Raw genomic sequence first — 23,343 nt, forward strand, 5'->3', positions numbered from 1 at the left:
CAATGAGTTAAGGTGGGGTCACATCAGAGTGGGGTGGGCCCTTAACCCAGTAGGACTGTCCTTATAAAAAGGGAGAGAGACACACAGGGAGGAGATGCCACGCGGAGAGGGAGCCAGAGATTGGAGTGATGCTGGACCACCAGGAGCTGGAAGAGGCAGGGAAGGAGGTTCCCCTGGAGCCTTCAGAGGGAGCGCAGCCCAGCCAGCACCGTCACTTCAGACTTCAAGCATCCAGCACTGAGACAATACATTTCTCAGACGTTTGCTTTAAGCCACCCAGGTTGTGGGACTTTGTTACAGCAGCTCAAGGAAACTCATACAGTCCTCTCACATCTCCAGCATTAAAATGCCCTCTCTTGTAGGAAAGGACAGTGACACGGAGGACAGTCATTTTCCAACGACTTACTTGATAGGATATAATAGATAAGACTCCAATTTTTTAAAAAGCTGGTTGAAATGCAAAAATCCAGAGAACAGTGAACAAGAGGACGAAGCAAGATATTATCCGTGCACGGGCTGGACGGAGAAGGAGCTGCGCTGCAGGGACGCGCTCCAGGGCCGCCACTGACGGACTCCTGAATCGGCTCCGCTTCCAGGTTCAGTCTCTGGTATTTGATTCGTACAAACACACTTTGTACCTTTGGCCCCCAGTTCCCAGCATGGCACCCAGTCCATAGCAAGTGATAAAAAATAAAGAGCTGTTGAACGAACTGAATGGTTCAAAGGCACAAGCGGAAAAACTGGGATGAAAACTGTTCATGAAAGCGGGCATGACAACAAAAGGAAGTACTTTTCATCCTGCAGACACCAAGCAACAAGAAAAACAGTCTCCACCTGGGGGCCAAGTTTTCTGTCATTTTTAACCAGATCTTTACCAGCTTCGTCTATATCCAGGAGAGCAGACAGTGTGAACAGAAGTTGCAGGTAAGCAATTGCCGCTCATCTTAAGGCTCCTGTTCCAAACGTTCCCACTCAGCATCTGACCCCAAGAGGACGCTCCTCGCCTCTGTGCCTCTGAAAGCTGGACAGGCAGCCGCTCGCACACTGAAGGCAGCACTCCAATCTGTGCTGAATTAAACTGGCTGAAGTCCTCGTGGGAAACAGGCCTCACAGGTGCGTGTCAAGGAGGGGATGCAGAGCCAGCCGACCACTAAGTAAACACAGGCTGCTGGAAGCCCGATGCCCACAGCCAATCACACCTGTGCCTTTCACAGTGGTCCTTTCCTGCAATTTATTACACCTGTTAGTCTACATGGTGGAACCATCCTACAGATTGCAAGTTAGAGACAGGAAAAAAACAGTTGTAAGACAGCATCTCTAGGAGTGAGAACAGAATTTGGAAAAAAAAAATCAGTGAGAAATTAAGCAGATGGTTATAACCATCTTCCATGGGAGCTCAAAGCCACTGCTGCTTAACATGCAGATGTCACAACTCCCAGGTGCTAATACTTGCTAGGGTGAAGTTTCAGTTGATTTGAAAGAAAAATAATTTTCTTTTCTCATCCTTCCGTTATTGATCTACTTTTTTTTTTTTTTTTTTTTGCTGAGGAAGATTCACCCTCACCTAACATCTGTTGCCAATCTTCCTCTAATTTGTATGTGAGCTGCCGTCATAGGTTTGCACCCAGGAACCAAACCCGGGGTGCCGAAGCGGAGCATGCCGACCTTAACCACTAGGCCATGGGGGCTGGCCCTGATCTACTTATGTTTGTCTTAAAAAGATTTTCAAATCCTATTGGTTCATCCATCAGCTGCTCTCTGAATAACTGCCACCCTTCCTGACCATGGCAAAAATTCTTGCTTCCTTTTAGCTGAAAATATCTCAAGTAAACATTTTCCCAGCACGAGAAGTCAATCAAAAAAGATACAGCATGCAAACCAGAGGCCCATTTGCGGGCAGAGCCCCAATTATGCACTCTGTTCTATCACAGTAAGGAGGCACGGTCATCAAAAACTGCCTCAAATACCCCCCAAATGGAAACACATCTGCTCAGACTGTGTCCACTCTCATCCACTCGGGGCCACAGACGGGCCTGGGCACTGACCTGCTCCGTCTCCACGAAGTTGGACACATGGCCATCGTCGTTGACGCCGCGGGTGTGGAAGCGAGCGCCGGCACGCTCGCAGCTGATGCGAGAGATGAGGCAGGCCTTGGCCTGCTTGTGCGAGGCGTACACCGTGCGGATGGCCACCACCCCACAGATGACCTTCAGCAGCCAGTCACAGCAGCTCACCTGGTGCTGCCTCAGTGGCACGTGCAACAGCTGGTTCCTGCAAAATGGAGTCCCACAGTGACTCAGGTCACCTCGCGTCCTGCAGGCAACACTGCGCCCACGGCAGGTAGGGACGAGGCACCTGCGGGGCTGCCATTCCCACTGAGGATGAGATGAATGCGCACGGCTCCCCGTGAACTCTGCACTCGGGACAAGTGGCCTGGGACATTCACCGGCTTCTGAGACCCCACACAGCAGGGCCACCGAGACACGAGCAACAGCCAAGGGAAGGAGGCCTTTCCCAAAGCCACTTCCGGGCTGTCAATATCAGTGACCGGAAGCCACATGTGGAGTTTAAGCCAGCCACGTGCCTTTCAGGGAATTTCAGAGGGGCTTCCATTTGGACCTGTGGCTCCCCATTTTTAAATCAGAAATCCCATCAGAAAAAAATTTAATCATATGCTTTGTGGTTAAATAATAATAATAAATGATAAAATGACAAGTGATAAAAATCCTATTAAATATATGCATGCTTATTTAAATTATATACCTATCCCATGAGGCGAATATAATGAGAGCGTTACAAAGCAACCCAAAATAAATAAAAAAGGCTGAGATGGACATAAAGCTTAATGAAAGCTCCAGTATTTCTTCCTGATACCCACTGGGTGGATTGTTCTGGGCCTCTGGAGACCCCTGGTGTCCGTGATGATAATAATGGGGATGACAGCCAATGGTTATCCAGTGCACCGAGCACCATTCTAAGTGCTTTGGGATGGATTAACTCACTTCATCCTCAAAACAACCTCTCTGAAAGGTATTATCATTCACCCCATTTTACAGATAAAGAAACTGAGGTACAGAGACATGAAGGGCTTGCCCAAGATTGTGGAGGCAGTAAGTGGCAGCGTGGAGCTCGGAGCTCAGGCCCAGCACAGCCAGCCCAGCACGGCCAGCCCCACACTCTCTTGATGAAGAGTGTGCGCACCTCCATCTTTCTCTCATCTCCTGCTCGCCCAGCCTCCCCAACACCCACTGGAGCTTACCAAGTTGTGCAAGTGGCAACTCTGGACACCTGGACACCACAAGCTGCCTCTGGCTGCACCCAGTGCACCCAGGGGACCCAAGCAGTGCGGTTCTGAGGCCCCAATCATGCTCCCAGGGCGGCAGGAACCCTCAGCTGAGCCTCTCCCTTCCAGGGTTTAATTAAGCAAATCTAGCTCACAGCGCCCTATTTGTTTAAAGAGGCAGCCCTACCCTTGCCCTCGAGCCGTCCTCAAGGATGGCAGCATTTCTCATTGCTGGGAGGTGGGCTGGGAGCTCTGACACCCTGGGTGGGCAGCTTCTCCAAGCAGCAAGCAGCAGCCACGCCCTGCTCTTGGACCAGCCTCCCCGACTGTGGCCATGGACACTTCCACTGGGCGCTGAGACACCCCTCAGGGAGCAGGGCCATGTCTGAGCTCTCACAGCCACAGCACTCGTCTGCCTGAAAAATGATGCTCATTAAGCGTACTTTACAAAAACACATTTCCTTCTTCTGAGCCACGCTCTAAAATTCAGATGATAAACCAGCTTTATGGTAACAAATGTATTAAATCTGCAGGTGGCATCAAGGCAAAGCCTCTAGAATGTTCTAGAGTCTTGGGCCACACAGCCACAGCTGCTGTCAGTCACTAGGGGTCAGGAGAAGGAGCCCTCTGCCAAAGGGACAACTCTGAATAATCCTTGTTTGTAGTCACGCTGGCCTGACGCCCTGGGCGAGGGCAGCTCATACGCTGGGAGGAAGAGACCCAAATCGATACAGGAAAACAGCTTGGAGTCCCTCCCAGGCCTTGGCTGGACTGGCAAACAATGACCAGTGGGGTCAATAACCAGCCCGGAAAAATGACCTCACCATGCTGTACCCTCTCCCTCACTCACCAGCCACGTTCAGGGTCGACCCCGTCAGACTCCAGATGTGGGTCCACACCTCGAATGCGGCACCCCAGATGGTGGGTTTCGGCAGTCAAGCCCGTGACTACTCAGCTGGGCTGACCCAATTGTGGTCAGTTCCTTGGGCGCCACCCTGAGCCCAACACCACACCCCACAGTGTGGTACGGCCTGCATCCTGGCACCCTCCAGAGTTGCAGCCTCCTCTCAACTCAGGATAGAGGCTAGTGTCCACTTGCAGCCTGCCTCTTCCTACGCCCCTCTCAGCCTCCACTTCGTGAACCTCAGGGTGACCATGGCTCGATGGCCTTAGCACAGAGACCTTCATAAGCCACAGCCCCTGCATCCCTAAGCTCGCCTGCCTTCAAGGGGTGCATGCACCAGCTGGTCCCGCAAAATGGAACTAGTGATTCACAGACACTCCATCCTCTGGACACGTCGTTACTCAGAGTGTGGTCCTCAAACCAGCAGCATCGATGCCACCATCATCACCTTGCTGGCAATGCTGAGTCTCGAGCCCCAGGCTAGACCTGCTGAATCAGAATCTGCATTTTAACAAGGTCAGCAGGAGATTTACGTGCATTTTAAAGTTTGGGCATGTTACTGCCCAAAAAACTCAACAAAACCAGAGAAGCTAAGAGGATTTGGGGGGTGGCGTGCACCGGGACACATGGAAGGATATGGTGAAGCCCCCGTTTCCCCAGACAGAAGCCCAGAATTCACTTGTGGGGGCTCTGATGCACCAAAGAAAGAACATTTATCAGATGATGGAAACCTATGACGTCCTCTGTTTGGGCAAAGGGACGGAGGTACAAATAAAAGGCGTCAATAAACCTCGCCAATCCTAGAATTTTGAGAACATCTCAGTATATGAGTCTACTGGAACGATTTCCACTGCAGGATTTTCATCACTTTTGCTTCCGACTCATTTCTCCTGGTGAATCTGAGGGGAAGAGCACGACTGACACCTGCTCCTGGGCACTGCTGTCTGTAAATCACTGCCCCGTTTCCCAGGACTTGTCAGGGGCACGAACCCCAAGGCACAGACAGGGCAACAGATAACTGACACGTTTACACGGCCATCCACACCACCTGTGTCCATGAAGGGGCACCCAGATGATCCGTTGAACTTAATGCCCTCGAGCGGATTCTGACTCCCAGTGCCCCTGTGCACAGCAGAGTGGATCCCTGCCCGGTCTTTCTACGCCATCCTCTCCCCTTCTGTCTCTCTATCAGATGATGCTCTGATGCTATTCATAGGGTTTTCATGGCCAATTCTTTCAGGAGTGCGTGGCCACATCCTTCTTCCTACTGTGTCTTAGTCTGGAAGCTCCGCTGAAACCCACCCACCATGGGTGACCCTGGTGGTGTTTGAAATCTCGGTGGCATAGCTTTCAGCATCACAGCAACACGCAGCCACCACAGTATGACAACCAACAGACAGTGGCGTGTCCCTGACTGAGAAGTAAACCCGGGCTGTGGCAGTGAGAGTGCCGAATCTCGACCACTGGACCACCAGGGCTGGCTACCACTGACCGTAAACATCATCGGTACGTGAAATCCAGCCACTTTTGTCCTCTCACACTACTGCACATCACCTTGGCAGGATGACTCAGTTTCCCCATTGATGGGGCTGGCTTGGCTTTGTGATCAATAACAGGGACTCTGCATCCAGAATGCCTGGGTGCAAATTCCCTCTCTCGTCCCAGCCTCAGCCTCCTTATCTGTCCAATGGGGATCCCAGACCCCACCGCATAGATCTCCGGGAGGATTACATGAGTTACTATCCACAGGGAACTGCAACTGAGCCTGGATCATGAGTGCGTTATGAACGTCCGCGGTAAATATGCGGACGCTGGAGGACGACCAGGGTGGCCGAGGGAGCCAGAGGGTGAATGCCCGCAGAAGCACTGAGCATTGGCTGGGCACTTAGGAGGCACTGGAGATGTGGCTCTTATGCTCTTTGCTTATAGAGCAGATGCTCTCTCTTCAGTCCACACTAGACCCCTTTGAACAGCTTCCCTGACCCGGGGGTGGGGAATCCAGGTTAGTTTTCCTCTCCTTGTGCTGAGAGCCAGCAGGCCCAGATCACAGCTCTCAGAGGTCACCCAGGTCCTGGGGATAATGCAAAGAGGAGGTCAAGACCCAGGCACCCGTCAGAGCCCGCACTCCGTGTGACCTGGGGGGCAGGGGACGCGGGGCCCGGGCCCTCACCAGAAGAAGGAGTTGCCCCACTCGCAGCTGTCGTCTCCCTGCTTCTGCGCCCGGACGGTGAGGTCGAAGCCCGAGCCATCGCTGGGCCACGAGAAGTAGAAGACGCCCGAGTTGAGGATCTTCTTCAAGGCAGTGAGGCGCTCCTCCTCTTTCGCCTCTCCCTGGAGCGGGTAGAAGTCGGTGGCGGTGATTTTGTAGATTTCGGCCTCTGGAATTCTGCCCACAGACGTGCAGCCAGTCACCAACACCAGGAAGCTCAGGGAAGCGCCACCTGGAAGGGGAATCGGATGCCAGGGCTTAGGATCAGAGTTGGCGTGCTGCAGAGTGGCTCAGAGGACGCAGGGGCAGAAACTGTCCCTCTTCCTACTGCCGCTCCATGACTCCTGTCCACACCTCACATCCGGTGGCACCTGCGTTCCTAAAGTCAGGGTCCCAGGAATCGGCCCCATCACCGGAGCCTGTGCCTGGAGCCGTGGCTCTCAGGGCCCGGCCCCTAATAAGCAGCAACACCTGGGAGCTTGTTAGAAATGCAGAGTCTCAGCCCCTCCCAGACCTCTGGGGGTGGGCCAGAGGCCTGTGCTTTCACAAGCCCCCAGGTGGTCCCGTGCCCACCAGAGTCTGAGGGCTACTGGCCTGGAGCGTTCCCAGCCCCACACCTCACCCCATATCTGCCACGTCTCAAATCCACCCTCCCCACTAATCCTCAGCCCCAGTCTGGCTCAGGGTCCCAAGGTGGGGTGGGTCCTCCAGGCTCCATCGCTGGGGGTGCCTCCCAAACTCACCTGACTGCACACCTCCCTCCTCTGCTTAACTCCTTCCATGGCTCCCACTCCCCACATGACTAAAATGGGAACTCCTCTTGGGCCCTCCCACCCCGACCCTGCCCACCTCGTCCCTCCTCACATACGACACCCACGATCCAGCAGCACTCATGAGCTGTCCTCTGCAGACCCTCAAATGTGCCCTATGCCCTTGTACCCCTGGGCCTTTGCACAAGATGCTGCCTCTGTCCAGGATGCCCCCACGACTCTCTGCACCCAAAAAGGCCTTCCACAACTCCTTCCCCACTCAGCTTCCCTGCCTCCACCCTCCAGAACAGCACGAGCCTTCCTCGTGCTCATCAGGACCATCCTGCTTGCCAACCTCCTTTTCCAGGAGAACTCCTCTCCACCCTTCTGGGTCAGTGCCTCCTCCAAGGAGCCTTCCCTGCTCCTTGGTGCCCCTGCTATGTGCCAATAGCATCCCTGTTAGCCCTCATCACACGCAAAGTTAACAGGCTCCTTCCCCATCTGTGTCCCGAGTAGACTGGGGTTCCTCAGGGGTGGGGCTCTGTTTCCTTGTCATATCCTAACGCTGCACACAGCAAGTTTGATGAATACTTCCTAAATAAGCCAGTGAGAGAGCAGCTGAAGCCCCCTGCCCCTTGGGAAAGGGTTACCCAAACCACAGCTGACCCCTTTACGAGGAGAAGGAGACCCCTCCCTCTCCGGGGTCCCCACTGCACCATCCAGGGCTGTTACGCATCCCCCACCGCAGAGCAGACCCCTGGCACAGAAAGGCGCTTGACAAACACATGCCACGAGTGGGGGTGCACAGCAAGGCTCTGCCCTGGGGACAGTGGGACAGCACCCCCACTCTCCACTGTCTCAGAAGAGGGCCCGAGAGATGACTTGGGTGACTAACTGGCCTTCAGGGGCTGTGTGGTTCTGGTGCAGAGGACACTCCTCCCACCCTGCTGAGGTTTAAGGACCCAAGATCTTCTCCAGATGGTCAGTGTCACGATCTGAAGCAACGGCGGTCAGTGTTCTTAGATCTCTGGACACTCTGATAAAAGACCCCTGGGACTCCAGTTCCACTGCTCACCACCCCCCCGACTCCCTCCTCACACTTACCAGGAAGAAGCGTGCTGCTGGGGCCAGGTAACGCCTGGCTCTTAGTAAAGATCCCTCATTCAGCATCCTACCATGTCTATTGATGGGTGGGTCCAACAGAGGCACTATTGTGGCTCACAGCCCACCTCTCCAGTCAGAGCATCAGGAAACCATTTTAAAACAACGTAAGAATAAGGCAGTTCCGCTGGGCACAGTGACAGGTGTCAGGGGGCTGAGTTTCTTAAGTAGGACAGGTGTCATTTCTGGAAGACAAGGTGGGGCTGACGTCAAGTCACAGCCCCACAAATGCACATATTCCCACCACCTGTGCTGGAGCCACTGGCCAGCATCCCATCCACCTGCTCTGATGGGCTCAGCACAGGGAAAAGCAGAGCCCAGAACCGACCCCTTGAAGGGACTGGAGGACCATCCCTGGGGTCTAGTCTGCCAGCCCAAGATTAGACTCTGTAGGCAGTGGGTTCAAGGCCAGGCAAGGGAAATTTCACTTGACATCTCTCCATCCGAGCCTCGAAGTTGATTTCTAGCAGCACTTCCTCAACAGCCTCTGCGTGGGGGGACCGAGTCCCTGGCAGGAGGCCCGGGTTGCTCTGAAGGCAGCAGGCACTTCCTGTGCAGGGCAGCGCCCGGGGGAGGCTTGCGATGGGCATGCGGCAGCAGGCACAAAAAAGCTCTTAAAATAAATGAGGACAAAGGGAAGGTGCCACCACCACTGAGAACTGGGGCTCCTGAGTCCTGGGGGGAGGGGCTCAGGAGACAGTGCAGTGAATAAAAGCCACCACGTGGAAGTACGTGGGAGCCAGGTGCTCTAATGACAGCTAATTCTCAAGTCAGCGCTTTCGGGCAGCAGGCACAGGGCCACAGACTTCCTCCCGGCAACCCACAGGAGAGGTACCAATTTTAGTCCCATTTTATAGGAAGGAAGATGGAGGCCCAGAGAGGTTAATTAGCTTGCCTCAGGCGACACAGTGGCGGAGCTGGGATTTGAAGGCACGTTCTGGCTACCCCACCTGGGCAAGTTACTCAAGCCAAGTCCAGTTCCAGAGCTGATGCCCTCCACTGTATCCTTGCAGAACTATCACCCACCTGCCTGACAAAGCTGCCATTTCACACGAGGGACTGGCCCCCAGGGAGCTGAGTCACCTGCCCAAGCGCACGGTGCATCTGTATTGGACGCAGAATGCAAATGTGGGTCTCGCCTTGGCCCAGGCTCCAGCCAGCCCTAAGGTCCAGCAGTCTGTCATCTCTTTGGCTGGCTATCTCTCTAAGAGTGTCCTTGATCCATGTACCGCTTGCTCATTTTTCAACTGACAACAAAAGTTTTCATTGTTACTGTGTATGGTTGTGAGTAATACATTTTCCAGCACATGCTAAATATTGACATGTAAAAATGAAACTATTGTGGGCTTCCTTACCAGTATCCAATGCAATCTAGACAGCGGCTTGATTCTCATCATCGCCTGTTATTTAAAGGAATAAATGAAGGAATGTATTCCAGTTCTTCTCGAATAGATGGGATTTTCACGCCTATTTCCACCCCACCTTCCCCACAGAATTTCATCCTAATGGAACATATTTTGTGCTTCCATTTCTTGTATTGATTAGGCTGATCCTAAAGCTCAAAGTGTTTAAAAAGAGTTTCTCCTGGTTTGAGTCATCATTGCAATGACTTTGAAGTACATGATCCATCAAACAATGGGAACAAAACATTTTGCTAAAAACTCACTTAACATAAAAAGTAAAGATTTGTTGGAAAGACGTCTCTTACTGAGATGGATGGGACTTTGAGTGCATAAATCCACCGATAAATATTATTTATTGACGGAACGAAACTAGATCTATATCAATTTCAGTTCTATTTCGCATTGTTACAGATGTCAACACTAAGAAACCTGGTTCACATTAATCCATCGAGGGGAGGAGAAAGGGCTTCATTATAGAAATGTCAGTGAATTCTTCAAAGTCCTTCTGAGTTACATGCTAAAAATAAATAACAATGATCTATGACAAAATCACTGTGAAAATGTCAGCTGAACCCCCAATTAAGTCCTTCAATTTTGTGGAAAGCAAAGAATTGAATATCACCTGACTTGTAAACAAATTTGTCACCTAGTCACTGAGGTGACTTACTTCCTCCACACGCTTACAGTATCTTGAATTGTCCCTTTGTCTGGCACCCCGGAGGTATGGGGCAATGGGAGAAAGGTAAGATGGGAGAAGGGCGGCTGTGGGTGGGACAGAGGAAGTGAGAAACCGGCCCCTCATTACAGGCCCATTCTTAGACAAAATCAATAATAGGACGGAGTTGGGGACCTGGAAGTTGTTTTCCTTAGAACTAACCATGTCTGTGTGCCAGGGACAGACTCTGTGAGGCCAGAAGAACTGCGCTAGGCCACAGCCACTCTAGAAGGGGCCCTGCGGCCCTGCTCAGCCCAGCACGCAGCTTCCTTACTCCAATACCCTCATGACCGCATCTACCCAATCCTGTTTATCAGCCTCGTGTGCTCACCACATGCTACAGGTTTAAGGAAAGACTCCTAGTTAGAGTAGCACCAGACTGTTGGGGGTCACTGGCCCCCTGCCCACCTGTCAGTGTGGTGTTGGCCCATGATTCCTACAGAGAAGGTGTCTCTTAGGGGGACAGGAGTGAGGCTGGTGGTAGTCACCTGCCCCAGGTGTGTGAGCGTCCCCTCTGCTGCTCCCCTTGAGTACAGGGTCCAGGATTTGCTTTCACTAAGGCAGGATCAGCTTTCTCACAGCCAAGAAGGAAATCGGGCCCAGGGAGGGTCTCAGAAGTCATTCGTGGAAGCTGCATCCAGGGACGTGGAACCAGAAAGGATCTCGTAGCGAGGCAAAGACAAGACTCAAACTCGCCTTGGCCTCAGAGATGGGCCTCGGGGCTCTGCACGCCTCCAGTGGCCTGTGGGGCCTCAGGCAAGTCTCCTACCCTTTCTGGGCCTCAGGGGAGGATGTAGCAGCTGGGGTCCATGTCCCTTCCAGCTTGAGCAAGCAATTCCATGCCCGGGTCAGAGCTTGTGGGCCAGAGTCAGGTGAGGTGGCAGGGAGGGCAAGCAATGGGTCAAAAGACACACCAGGGGGCCGGCCCAGTGGCACAGTGGTTGGGTTCACACATTCTGCTTCAGGGGCCCGGGATTCACTGGTTCAGATCCCGGGTGTGGACCTACACATCACTTGTCAAGCCATGCGGTGGCAGGTGTCCCACATATAAAGTAGAGGAAGATGTACACGGATGTTAGCTCAGGGCCAGTCTTCCTCAGCAAAAAGAGGAGGATTGGCAGCAGATGTTAGCTCAGGGCTAACAGTCCTCAAAAAAAAAAAAAAAAACACACACCAGAACCAGAAGGGGTCACACACACACCCCCTCCAGAGAGCAGGAGGCTCATAGTCTAGACAATGCCGCCTGCAGTCTGAATCAACAGGGTGGAGAAATGCAATGCGACCACCCCAAAATAGACTGTTTAATGAGTACCGGATTTCAGTTTAGGAAGATGAAGAAAGTTCTGGAGACGGACAGTGGTGATGGTTGCAGGACAAGGTGAACATCCTTTGTGCCACTGAACCATACAGTGAAAACTGGCTATAATGGTCTCTGTAATTTATCTTCTGTGCATTTTACCCTAATAAAGAAAAAACAACTCCGAAACCTCAATATCAACTTAGAAATTCTCTCCCTCGAGGGGGATGCCTTCAAAACCCAGCTTGACGTCAAAGCTGCCCAGTAGCCCCGCCCCTGCAGGAACGCGGTCCCTGTCATAGCTAGCTGTGGCCATCTGTCATCTGGGTGGGAGTGGCTGGCATCGGGATCTCGGTGAGTCATTTGCAGACACAATACCGTTTATTTGGGGACAATGCTGGGCGTGTCCTCACTGCTTCCCCTGCGCTGGCATTTCTCTGCGTTGGCTCAGCCTCCGAGTTCTCTCCCCAGCCGGGTTTGCAGCCATCTCAACCCTGGGGTGCCCACAGACCATCTTATCCATCCTTCTGCTCCTAGAGGATCCTCTCATACTCAAATCCGTAAACAAAGGACGTATGCATGCCAGGCTTTCCCACCACTTGGTGGTGGGAGGCCAGAGGACCCCCGAGGCCCTCCCCTCCAATACCAGCAGGCTCAGAAGTCTAAATTCCTTGTCTCCACGTGCACAGCCTCGAGTGCCTCCTTCCCCTTCCCTTCCTAGAACGTGGTGTGGGAGGTGCTGTGCTGGCAGTCACACCAGCTCACGAGAGCCAGCCGTGCACGTCTTCTCCCAGCTCCGCGCCGGCAGCCTGACATCAGCCAGGGTCAGTGCGTTTACATTACGGGAATTAGCAAACACCACATGCCAGGGCTTTTCCCCCCTGGAGAGCTGGGTGTCAAATATTTACCAGCATGCCACTGGGTATAGGTATTAAAATAAATTATTCTAAGACGGAGGAAGGCCATTTCCATTCAAGACTTGCTAGAGAACACAGCATACCCTGAACCTTGAAGGACAAAGACTGCCAAACTTCCATGTCAGAGACTTCTCCTTCTGTAGTCACTGCCCACCGAGTCAGCCCTCAGCTGGCCTGTGCGGACTTTCTTTTCTCTCCAACGACTGGCACCTGAGCTAACATGTTGCCAATCTTCTTTTTTTTTTTCCGTTCTTCTCCCTGAAGTCCCCCCAGTACATAGTTGTATATTCTAGTTGTAGGTCCTTCTGGCTCTGCTGTGTGGGACACTGCCTCAGCATGGCTTGATGAGCGATGCTAGGTCTGCACCCAGGATCCGAACCAGCAAAACCCTGGCCACCAAAGCAGGAGTGCGTGAAATTAACCACTGGGCCACAGGGCCAGCTCCTGGCCTGTGAAGGTTAACCATCAACCAGAAGTCAATGGCCTAAGGCATGCAGCCCAGGCCTTTACCTAGTTCTTCCTGAGGGACCCCTCTGCAGGCCAGCCCTCTCCCACTCAGTACCCATGCTCAGTACCATGTTCATTCCCTCATGCAAATCTCTTAAGAACCCTGTAAGAGACGAGGCAGTTTTCCTGGTTTCACAGTGTGGAAAACAGTCCTAGAGAGATTAAATGAACTCAGAAGGTCAGTCTGTTGTGAAGCTGGAACTAAAATCTAGGAGGGCTGTCTGGTGGAAAGTTTATACGGCTGTCATGTACAGCTTCACAGGCTGTGGACTGCACAACTCCAGGAGCCATAATTCATTATAGACTTCAATTTATTCAACCCTTGAAGCTATGAAACAGGGAGGCCTTGAGAGCTTAGGTTAAAAGAGAGTTAAACCCCTATAATCATGGGATAAATTCGTTTTACTGCTATATTCTTACTTTCTCTGTTTTGTATTGTATATGTATCAGGAAGCCCAACTCCCAGGCTGATGGTGGGGGCTCCACCCCTTTCCTGCTGACATATCAGGGAGGAAGGAGGACTTTGGGCTCTCCATGAAAACCTAGGAACCTGGGATAAAGCTTTTGTGCAATTTTTGTACATTTTTCTTAATTTCTAACAGAAAAGGATATTTTCCCTTAGGAAGAGTGAAATTGAACAACTGCCCGAAGTTAAGAGCCTGAGAGGAAGTCTCTTTCTTTGTTCAGAAACCCTCAGCCTTAAGAAGCCAAAAAGGAGGCCCATCCTCCACTCGGCGGGTCGCGTGGGTGGCAACCGGAAGTGGGAATTTCACTCGCCGCTGCCCAACACCCTCCGCTGGTGAGAAAAAAACCCGAAACAAAACAGATCATAGCTCTGGGTTGAGGACTTGCAGTGGAAAAGGAAAGTCCAGTTAAAGCCAAATGCTTTTCAAAGTAACCACAGGGGATGTGGAAAATCTTGATTATAAGGCTCCATCCTTCCTTCCTTCAGACGCACTAGGGCCGGTCCAGAAATGTGTTGAGGCCAAACACTCCTGACCCTGCAAAAGTCAAACTCATCCTAGCCACACTCAGAGGGGCTTCGCTGCCCACCCTGGGGGGCCACTCTGGCAGGCGGGGCTGGGGGTATTCAGAGGACATCAGAAATGCGGGCTGGGGACCTGACGGCCCCCCAAGCCAGGGGCACGGTCCTGCTCGGCTAGTGTCTGATGGCACCGGGAGCTGTGTGCACTGACCCCTCAGGGAAGGGAAAGGTGGGTGGGCAGTGGCTGCAGGAAGGGACGAGAGCCTTCTCGAGGAGTTGCCCCCTCCCCCCTCCTGCTGAAGCCACCCTGACCCCTGCCCCGGGCACCTGTAGACACACCCTCCCTCCATCTGACAATATCTCTCCGGGGGCTGCTGCCCTTCCCGGGTAGGACCAGTTCCCTATAGCTGATCTCCGATCACAGCCCAGGAAAACACGCTCTCCCCTGCGGTGGGGGAAGGGACTGTCTTCCCATCCTTGGGAGCTCAGCCTTTCTGCCCCTTGCAGGACAGAACAGCCAGAAGGCACGCGTTTCAACCCCGGGGTCTCCACTTGAGAACTGCCTGACCTTGGGCAAGTTCCGGCACTGCCCTGTATCCAGGTCCCGGCCAGACGCAAAATGATCATTAATTTCGGTACAAGAAAAACGTTGCCAATTATAACTCTAAGGTGCCAACAACTGTAACACATCCCGAGCGTCTAGATGTTACAATGTAAGAAAATGTGTCACCGGAGAGATGAAATACAGCACTTAAGCTTTCTGAGCTTCCCTTTCCGTGTCTGTCAAGCAGGACAGTCACAGGACCTACTGCATAGGCTTTTGGGAGAGCTGAGTTAAGAAATTAAAACACTTAAAACAGCATCTAGCAGGGAGTAAGCCCTGTAAGGTTACTGTCATCATCACGACTAAGGCAAGGACCACAGGAATTTTCCGTAACCTCAGAAAAATCACTGGGGGAAAGAAAACCCTTGGCAGGCAGCACATTTTCACGGAAAAAGCAAGTGTTTGGAGGCAGCTAGACCTGGGTTTGAATGTGAACTAAGCTTCTTACTTCAGGCAAGTTATTCCAACCCTCTGAAATAGTTTCCCTTTGCTGTAAACAGGGGAAAAGATACAGTATCGTATTGGCTTATTTTTAAGATTAAGTAAATTACTGTATATCTAGCCCTTGGCATAAAACAGACATTCAATAAATGCATTTTTCATGCAGGGACTGACGTTTTTCCCACACACTGTTGGGAAATGATCAATGTCATCATCAAACCAGCCCCTGAAGAAAAGACCAGAAAAGTAAGGGTGACCACAGAGCATCTGTCGGCTTCAAAAACCCTCAGTCCACGAAAGCAGCTGCTGTGTGAGCCGTGGAGAAGCACACGATTGGCGCAGGAACAGCCACCACCTGAATTTGGTCAACTCACAGCCATTCCCATTTGGACCAAGCAGGACAGAGAATCAGTAATGTTACCTGCGTTCTGGTCTCGGTCCCATAAGTCACTGGAGTGACTGGGTGGGGCCAACATAAATTAGGTGGCTGAGAGAGGAGGAAGGAAATGGTGGCTGCAGACCCATGACCTCCAGGAGCGCAGAGGTGATGCGGTGGCCCCGCGGCAAGGCTGTGAGTACCAAGGGCAGCCTGGCTGATGCTCAGCCCAGCCAGTCTCAGGCTAAGCAGGAATGCCCACTTGTTCCTGTAAGTTCTCTGCCCTTTCCAGTCAGACAACATGGCCCATTTTATGAACGTTCTCCCCCACCCTGGGTGCCTACTGATGGTTTTTCTTTCCTTGCCAACATCGCCCAGCCCCAGCTCCTCTCCCATAAGACACACCCAGTGGGTCCAGGGGCTTCAGACCTCCAGCATCCATGCCTTCTAGAGTACAGATCCCTTGTAAAGAACAAACAACCCCTGGACAGACCTGCCCCAGACCAGACTTTGGAAAAACTTAGGTCCCAGCGGGCGAACAATGAAGGTGAGCTTCCTTGTCACCAGGGCTGACCCTCCCCTCCACCAGCACAGACGCTGCACAGCCAGGCTCAGCTCACCTGGACCTCCTGCCCGGCGTGGAGGAGCAGACTCAGCGAAATAAAGAAACATTTAACAAGATCCTAACAGTTAAAATAAAACGCCTCAATCCCACAGTCTTCCCGAACTAACACAAAGAGATTCTGCCCAGGGCTCCAGAAGGCTCGCATCACACGTTCTGACAGCCGAGGCTCCGTCTGGATGGGTACTCACCAGATTTCAACCTGAGCTCCCCCAGGCAGCCATAAGCATCAGCGAGCTTTCCATACTGTCCCTTAATGACCTCCTTTTCTTCCGGAGCTGGGGGAGAAACACATCACGGACAACATGAGCGTGCGTCTCCCGTCGGGGTTCATTCACCGCAGCCTCCCCATCCTGCTCCCCACCCGCCCGAAAAAGAAAACGCACAGACAAAAAGCTCAGCCCCAAGTAATGTGTGTGGAGGTTTTCTGATCAGCCAATCACCGAGCTGCAGAGATTCAGACCTTCCCACGAAAAGCTTGCTCTCTGATTTTCTGGAAGTGCCGGCAGCTTCCTGGGGGCTGGAGGGGCTGAAGGCAGTCCCTGGCTGGCCAAAGGCACTGGGTTTGAGCCCGGAGCAGGTGCCATGGGCCTGGCCCTGTCACTCCGCAGTCCACATGCTCAGAAACAGGAGTGAGTCATCGTGACCCGAGTGGGGGGACCTCCCTTCCTAAGCATTGTCCACTGGTGGAGACCACGTCCTATGCGTGCCCACCTGTCCCCAGGGACCTGCCAACACACAGGGGAGGCTGAGCAGAAGGCCTGGGTGCTTCCGGGCCCAGTGAATCCTAAGGCAAGGTGCATGAGCCAAGGCCTCTGGGTCGCCAGCAGTCACCGTGCACACCCAGGGCAAGACACAGCCTAGTGTGAAAGCAGGAGGGGAAGGCAAAGCTGACAGATGGAAGGACCCTTAAGAGCAGAGAGCCTTCAGCCTATACAATGATGCCATGGACTCCTTTGGCTCTTAAAGGGGCAGGCCTCCAGACCCCTTCTCAGAAGAATGTTTCTAAAAGCATAGAACAAAATAGAAACGTAGCTGAGTCCTCAGGAAAGGGCCTGGCAAACGTCATCAGGGAGACTTACGCGGAAGCGGTCATTCAGCCTCAACTGAATTCATTTAACACAAAGGCTTTTAATCCAGGGTGACCGAGGAGGGCCCGGGCAGACACCGGAACTTCACAGATAGGTTTTGGGGGCATCTATATAATCTTTCAAATTGTATGCCAATTTTTTGGGATGTCTATTTTTATGGGGCTGGGACCCATAGTTTTTATCAGACTGTCAAAGGAGTGTGATGCCAGAAAAGTTAAGAAGCAATATAATAAATTACACTTTCCCACAATACACACATGACTTTTTCTGATTGGTTGGGTTTTTTCTGGGGGGCGGGTAGTGGGGACAGAGGAACCTAAAGATAATTATGAAAGGGACTGGGAGGCCACAGTCCCACCGACTCCATCGACCTGTCTCAGAGACGGTGGGGCAGCTCGGCGGGTCTCTTAGTTTCCTAATAAATGACTGTGGTAACAGATGACAACAGACTCCGTGGCCCCAGACAGCACACATTTATGATCGTACAATTCTGCGGGTCCAAAGTTTCTGGAATAGGTTTCACTGGGTTAAAATCAAGGGGTCGGCAGGATTGTGTTCCTTCTGGAAGTTCTAGGAGACAATCCGCTTCCTGGCCTTTTCCAGCTTCTAGAGGTGTCCTGCATTCTGACCCCTTGCTGCCTTTTCAAAGCCTGCAGTGGCATCACTCTGGTCTCTGCTCCCATCTTCACATCTCCTTCTCTCTCACTCGCCTACCTCCCTCTTACATCTTTTTTTTTTTTTGAGGAAGATTAGCCATGAGCTAACATCTGCTGCCAATCCTCCTCTTTTTTTTTGCTGAGGGAGACTGGCCCTGAGCTAACATCCATGCCCATCTTCCTCTACTTTATATGTGGGATGCCTGCCACAGCATGGTGTGCCAAGTGGTGCCATGTCCATCCCCAGGATCCGAACCAGTGAACCCCAGGCCACCGAAGCGGAACGTGCACACTTAACCGCTGCGCCACCGGGCCGGCCCCTAATTGTATCTCTTAAGGGACGGGCACTGTGTCGTGTGTCTACGGAGTCCTGGAAATGGGCCTGCTCCCCACTCTAGGACAGGTACATCCTGTGAATCCCAACCTTGTAGGAGGAAGGGAATGTCCCTCTTGCAGCCATGTGCCTGCTCCGTCTGGGGTCTCCCCGTCTGCAAGAGCTGCAGTAGAACCAGCGAGAGGTACACCAGGCAGCTCCCGGTCCTCATCTCAGCAGACAAGTTGATAAATGCAAGAGGATAATTCGGACACAAAAATATATCTTTCAACCCTCGGAGCTTTCCAAAGCTTTCAGACAGAACCCTTCATTCGGTTCTCATTCTATGAACCGTAAAACAAGGAGTCTTTGTCCCTTCGTTCACCTCTGCAAATAACTCCAAGCAAATAAAACCCAGCATCAGGACCTGCTAACCAATGTGCTGTGGTCACACCCACACTTCGGAGGGGGCACCATGACCACAAGGAGAAGCTGTGAGACAAAACTGGCCCCTGGCCCTGCTGGATCACAGGTGACAAGCGCGCACATCACGTCCCCTGTCACTGGGAAACTCAAACAAAATTTTTAAAAGACTTTTCAAACTCATACTTAAAAAACGAACAAGCTCAACACCACAGGGCCACCTGGTCCCATTCAAACCCTGTAAAGTATTGACTCCCCAACATAAACATCTTTGTCCCTGACTTTACACGAGACAAGTCACAACAAGTTACGACCTTCGTGGATGGGACAGTCTTGTAAAAAGATGCTGTTTCTCCACCACAAACACTAACTGGAAACAAACCTGGTGGCTTCAAACAACAAAAATTGATCATCCCACAGTTCTGGAGGCTGCACGTCTGAAAGCAGTGTCAGCAGGGCCACGCTCCCTCCCAAGGCTCCAGGGAGCATCCTTCCGTCCCCATCCTGCTTCTGGTGGTGGCCGCCAAGCCTCGGAGTCCCTGGCTCGCAGTGGTGTCACTCCAGTCTCTCTGCCTTCATCGTCACATGGCTGTCTTCTCCCTGTGTGTCTCTGTGTCTCTCGCCTCAAGGACGCCTGTCATGTCGGACTTGGGGCGCTCCCTACTCCAGTATTACCTCATCTCAGCTTAACTAATTGCATCTGCAATGACCCAATTTCCAAATAAGGTCACAGTCCGAGATATTGGGAGTTAGGACTTCAACCTGTCTTTGGGGGGACACATTTGAACCCATAACACTGAACACTGGTAATCTTTTCATTTGGGGAGCCAGTCCTTTTTTTTTTTTTTTGAGGAAGATTAGCCCTAAACTAACATCCACCATCAATCCTCCTCTTTTTGCTGAGGAAGACTGGCCCTGAGCTAACATCCGTATCCATCTTCCTCTACTTTATATGTGGGACACCCGCCACAGCATGGCTTGACAAGCAGTGCGTAGGTCCGCGCCCAGGATTTGAACTGGTGAACTCCGGGCCACCAAAGCAGAGCATGTAACCTTAACCACTGTGCCATAGGGCTGGTCCCACCCAGTCCTTTTAAAGACCAGACCCCCAGGCATTCCATTTCTCCAGTAAGCTTATTTTCTTTTCTCGATGCCTTCCTCTCCGAGGCTCCTTCTGACCCATCGAATGTGTAAGCAGGGTGCATCCCACCCCCGTGATGCAGGGCCCCCTCGCTGCCTCACCTCCACACTCCCAGAGCAGCCTGTTCCAGAACCACTCCACACCACCACTTGCCCCAGACAAGTTGCCTCAGTTAGTTTAGAAGGAAGAAGAAATCCATTTCACTCCTCAAAGGGGAGCTCACAAATGAATGTCTATGAGCACTAGGCAGGTAAGGAATGAGGGAAGCTGCTGGAAGAGGCCGTGGGGGGCTAGAGGACAGATCCCTCCTTTAAGGGGGCAAACGGCCAGTTCCAGCCAGTTGTACCAGGCGGGCATGCCAGCCCAGTGCCAGCAAGTCTCCAGTTTTTCAAGATAAATAGGACACTCTTGATTTTTCAGTATTGGCAACCAACCCAAATTTATTTTAAGCATCGTGTGGGCTGCATGCACACCTCTGCAGGCTGTATTTGGTGTGCCCATTTGCAACTTCTGTCCTTCCTTACTTAATGTCTCAAAAATAGAATATTCCCGGGGGCTGGCCCCGTGGCCGAGTGGTTAAGTTCGCGCGCTCCGCTGCAGGCGGCCCAGTGTTTCGTCGGTTCGAATCCTGGGCGCGGACATGGCACTGCTCGTCAGACCACGCTGAGGCAGCGTCCCACATGCCACAACTAGAGGAACCCACAGCGAAGAATACACAACTATGTACCGGGGGGCTTTGGGGAGAAAAAGGAAAAAATAAAATCTAAAAAAAAAAAAAAAAAAAAAAAATTAAAATTAGAAACAAAAATAGAATATTCCCGTCTTCCACACTTTTGCTGCATTTCCTGTAAGTTTTTCCATGTGAGAATGTCTTTGCTTCCCTTCCCGTCAGCCAGGACTTTCCAGCCTGTTAAGGGAAGTCCTCTCATTTACTCTCCCCCACTTCCTCCTCCACCTCTTGCCCCAGGATTCAGCCACTCACTCAGTGAATGTGTATCTGCGAGTCTTCTGCAGCTGGCACTGTCCTAGGCACGGGGATCCAGCAGGGAACCAAACAGACAAGAATCCAGGGACAGCAGAGTGAGCCGAGGAAGGCAGTGGGCAGTGGCAAAGAAGGGACACGTGTCATGAAAGAATGAGTGATGACAGAGGAGGCCAACCCGGATGGGGGTGGGAGCTGGGGACAGTGGCATGGCCGAGGCACATCCATGAGGGCAATGGAGTGGCAGGGCCTACTCGGTGCCAGGCACCGTGCAAGCTTCCTGCCAAGGCAGACAGACAAGACCAATAAGCACAATATAGACTGTGATATGAGCTAAGGAGGAAAGGTGAACATGGAAAGGGCAGATGTGAAGAGGGTAGGGAGGGTGAAACGTGACACAGTGTGCTCTGAGAAGGCCTCACTGCAAGGGCAACTTTTGCAGGCAGATCTGAAGGAAGGGAGAGAGATGGCTGAGCATCGAGTAGCACTGTAGGCCCAGAAGAACATGTGCAAAGGTCCTGAGGCAGAAGCATTCCTGGCATATCCAAGGACCAGCGAGGTCAGTGTGTCTGACAGAAGAAAAGGAGTGGGGGACACACTGTAAAGAGCTCTAGGTCATAAAAAGTCGAGAGGTTTGACTCTGAGTGAGAGGGAGCCAGAACAGGGTTTTGAGGATCACCTTGGCTGCTCTGTTGAGAACAGACTCTAGGGGGCAAGAGGAAAAGCAAGGACACCATATAGGAGGCAATACAACAATCCAGGCATGAAATGATGCTGGCTTGGATCAGGTGGGAGCAGAGGCGGTGCTGAGAAACAGTCGAATTCTGGAGACACACACACACTTTTTTATTATGGAAGTTTCCAAAGAAAAGTAGGTCAGGAACTCTATGCACCCACATTACTATGTACCCCCCCAGCTCCAACCACTTTTAACTCATGCCCACTTTGTGTCCCCCACTCTCCTACACCTTAGATCAGTGGGTCTCACAATGTGGTCCTCAGACAATAAGCATCAACCAGCATTAGAAGGACAAATTATGGGGCCTCTCTGCGGACCCACTGAATCAGAAACTCTGGGCTCGAGACCCAGCATTCTGTGTTTTAATGAGGCCTCCAGGGGAGAATCACCGACCCAGATGATGCTGAGTTAAGCTTAGACATCATATCATTTCCCCTATAAATATTTCAGTAGGAATCTCCAAAAGATAAGGGTTCTTTGAGAATATAACCACAATACCATTATCACATCTGAAAAAATTTAACCATAATTCCTTAACATCAGCAAACAGCTGCATATATTTTGAAGGGAGGACCAAAAGGATTTATGGACAGAGTGGATGTGGGCTATGAGAGAAAGACAGGGTTCGAGGATGATGCCGAATTTTCTGCCTGAACAACTGGAGCGATGAGGATCAGCCATGACGGTGAAGAGTGACAGGCAGGTCTGGGTGGAGCTTTAGAGCTCAGGTCAGACGAGCGGACCCTGAAGCACCACTGGGCGGCGGAGTGGAGATGTCGAGGACAGGGCTGTTCCAGCCTGGAGTCCAGCAGACAAGCCAGGCTGAAGACACAAAGTGGGGCGTCCCAGCAAACAGAAGGTATTTAAAATCACGAGGCTGAAGGAGATCACCTCGAGAGTGAGTGTAGGGGACAATGTGTTCACTGGTCAAGGAGACAGAGAAGAAATGGCCGGAGAGATACGAGGAAAACCAGAAGAGCGCGGTGTCCTGGAGCGCAGAGAAGAAAGTATTTCAAGGAAGCAAGCGTGCTCAGTGAGGTCAGATACCGCTCCGTGTCCCAGAACATGAGGACCGAGCGTTCATCATCTGAGTTAGGCATTGGCGAGCTGGAAAAGAGCAGTTTCAGTAAAATTGAGGAGAAAACACCTAAATGGAAAGGAAGAAAGAAAATGGAGACAGTGAGCAGAGAGAATTCTTTGAGGAACCCTGTGTGTGTGTGTGTGTGTGTGTGTGTGCAGAGGAGAGAAATGGGGAGGTTGCGGAGACAGACGTGGGCTCAAAAGATTTCTCCAAGATGCGGGAGTTAATGTCAAGTTTGTTTGCTGGTAGAAATGATCCAACAGAGGTAAAAAGTGATGCAGTAGGAGAGAGAGAAGCCGCTGGAGCGATGCCCTCAAGTAGGACAATGGAATCCGATGCCTAAGTGGGGGCCAGCCTTAAAGAGAGACAGTCCACCATGGTTAACAGAAGAGAAGAGAGAACATACAGGGCAGATGCGGGTGGGCGGGTAACTGGTGCGGGCAGCGTGTGGAAGTTCTCTCCTCATTGCTTCAATTTTCTGAGCACAATGAGAAGCGACTCCAGCAGGAGGAGGCGCAGCAGAGCGGGGAGGAGGGAGGGTGTGAAACAGGTGTCTGGGGAGGTGGGAGAGTGGATGGAGTATAGGAATGTCGTTGAAGGGCCCACCTGGGCTTAGGAATCATGAAGTGACCATAAGAAGCATCAGCGTGGTAGCGGGTCATCTCCAGAAACTTCCTAAGGCACAGAGGTGAGGAGGGTAGGATCTGACCGTGGTTTCACCAAGTGAGTAGGACCAAGCAAGAG

General features: G+C 52.0%; 1 protein-coding gene across 11 annotated transcripts in view; it reads right to left on the reverse strand.

Annotated features, from left to right (window-relative positions):
* SYNJ2 (synaptojanin 2) overlaps positions 1 to 23,343 on the reverse strand; it is a 117,831-nt gene that overhangs the window by 74,967 nt on the left and 19,521 nt on the right. For 7 of the 11 annotated variants that reach the window (XR_011535566.1, XM_070603069.1, XM_070603077.1 and 4 more), the window contains exons 2-4: positions 16,365 to 16,451; positions 6,358 to 6,628; positions 2,046 to 2,271 (exon numbers count right to left, since the gene is read on the reverse strand). Coding sequence is in view for 8 of the 11 variants with exons in the window: in XM_070603069.1 (XP_070459170.1) it covers positions 2,046 to 2,271; positions 6,358 to 6,628; positions 16,365 to 16,451 (584 nt within the window). In the remaining 3 variants the exon portion in view is untranslated. Of the gene's footprint in view, positions 1 to 2,045; positions 2,272 to 6,357; positions 6,629 to 16,364; positions 16,452 to 16,559; positions 16,910 to 19,038; positions 19,266 to 23,343 lie in introns of those variants that run through there. The other 4 variants (XM_070603071.1, XM_070603070.1, XM_070603079.1 and 1 more) reach the window with 4 other exon arrangements.

This window comes from Equus przewalskii, chromosome 32 (genome assembly GCF_037783145.1).
Source record: "Equus przewalskii isolate Varuska chromosome 32, EquPr2, whole genome shotgun sequence".
Lineage (NCBI taxonomy): Eukaryota > Metazoa > Chordata > Mammalia > Perissodactyla > Equidae > Equus > Equus przewalskii.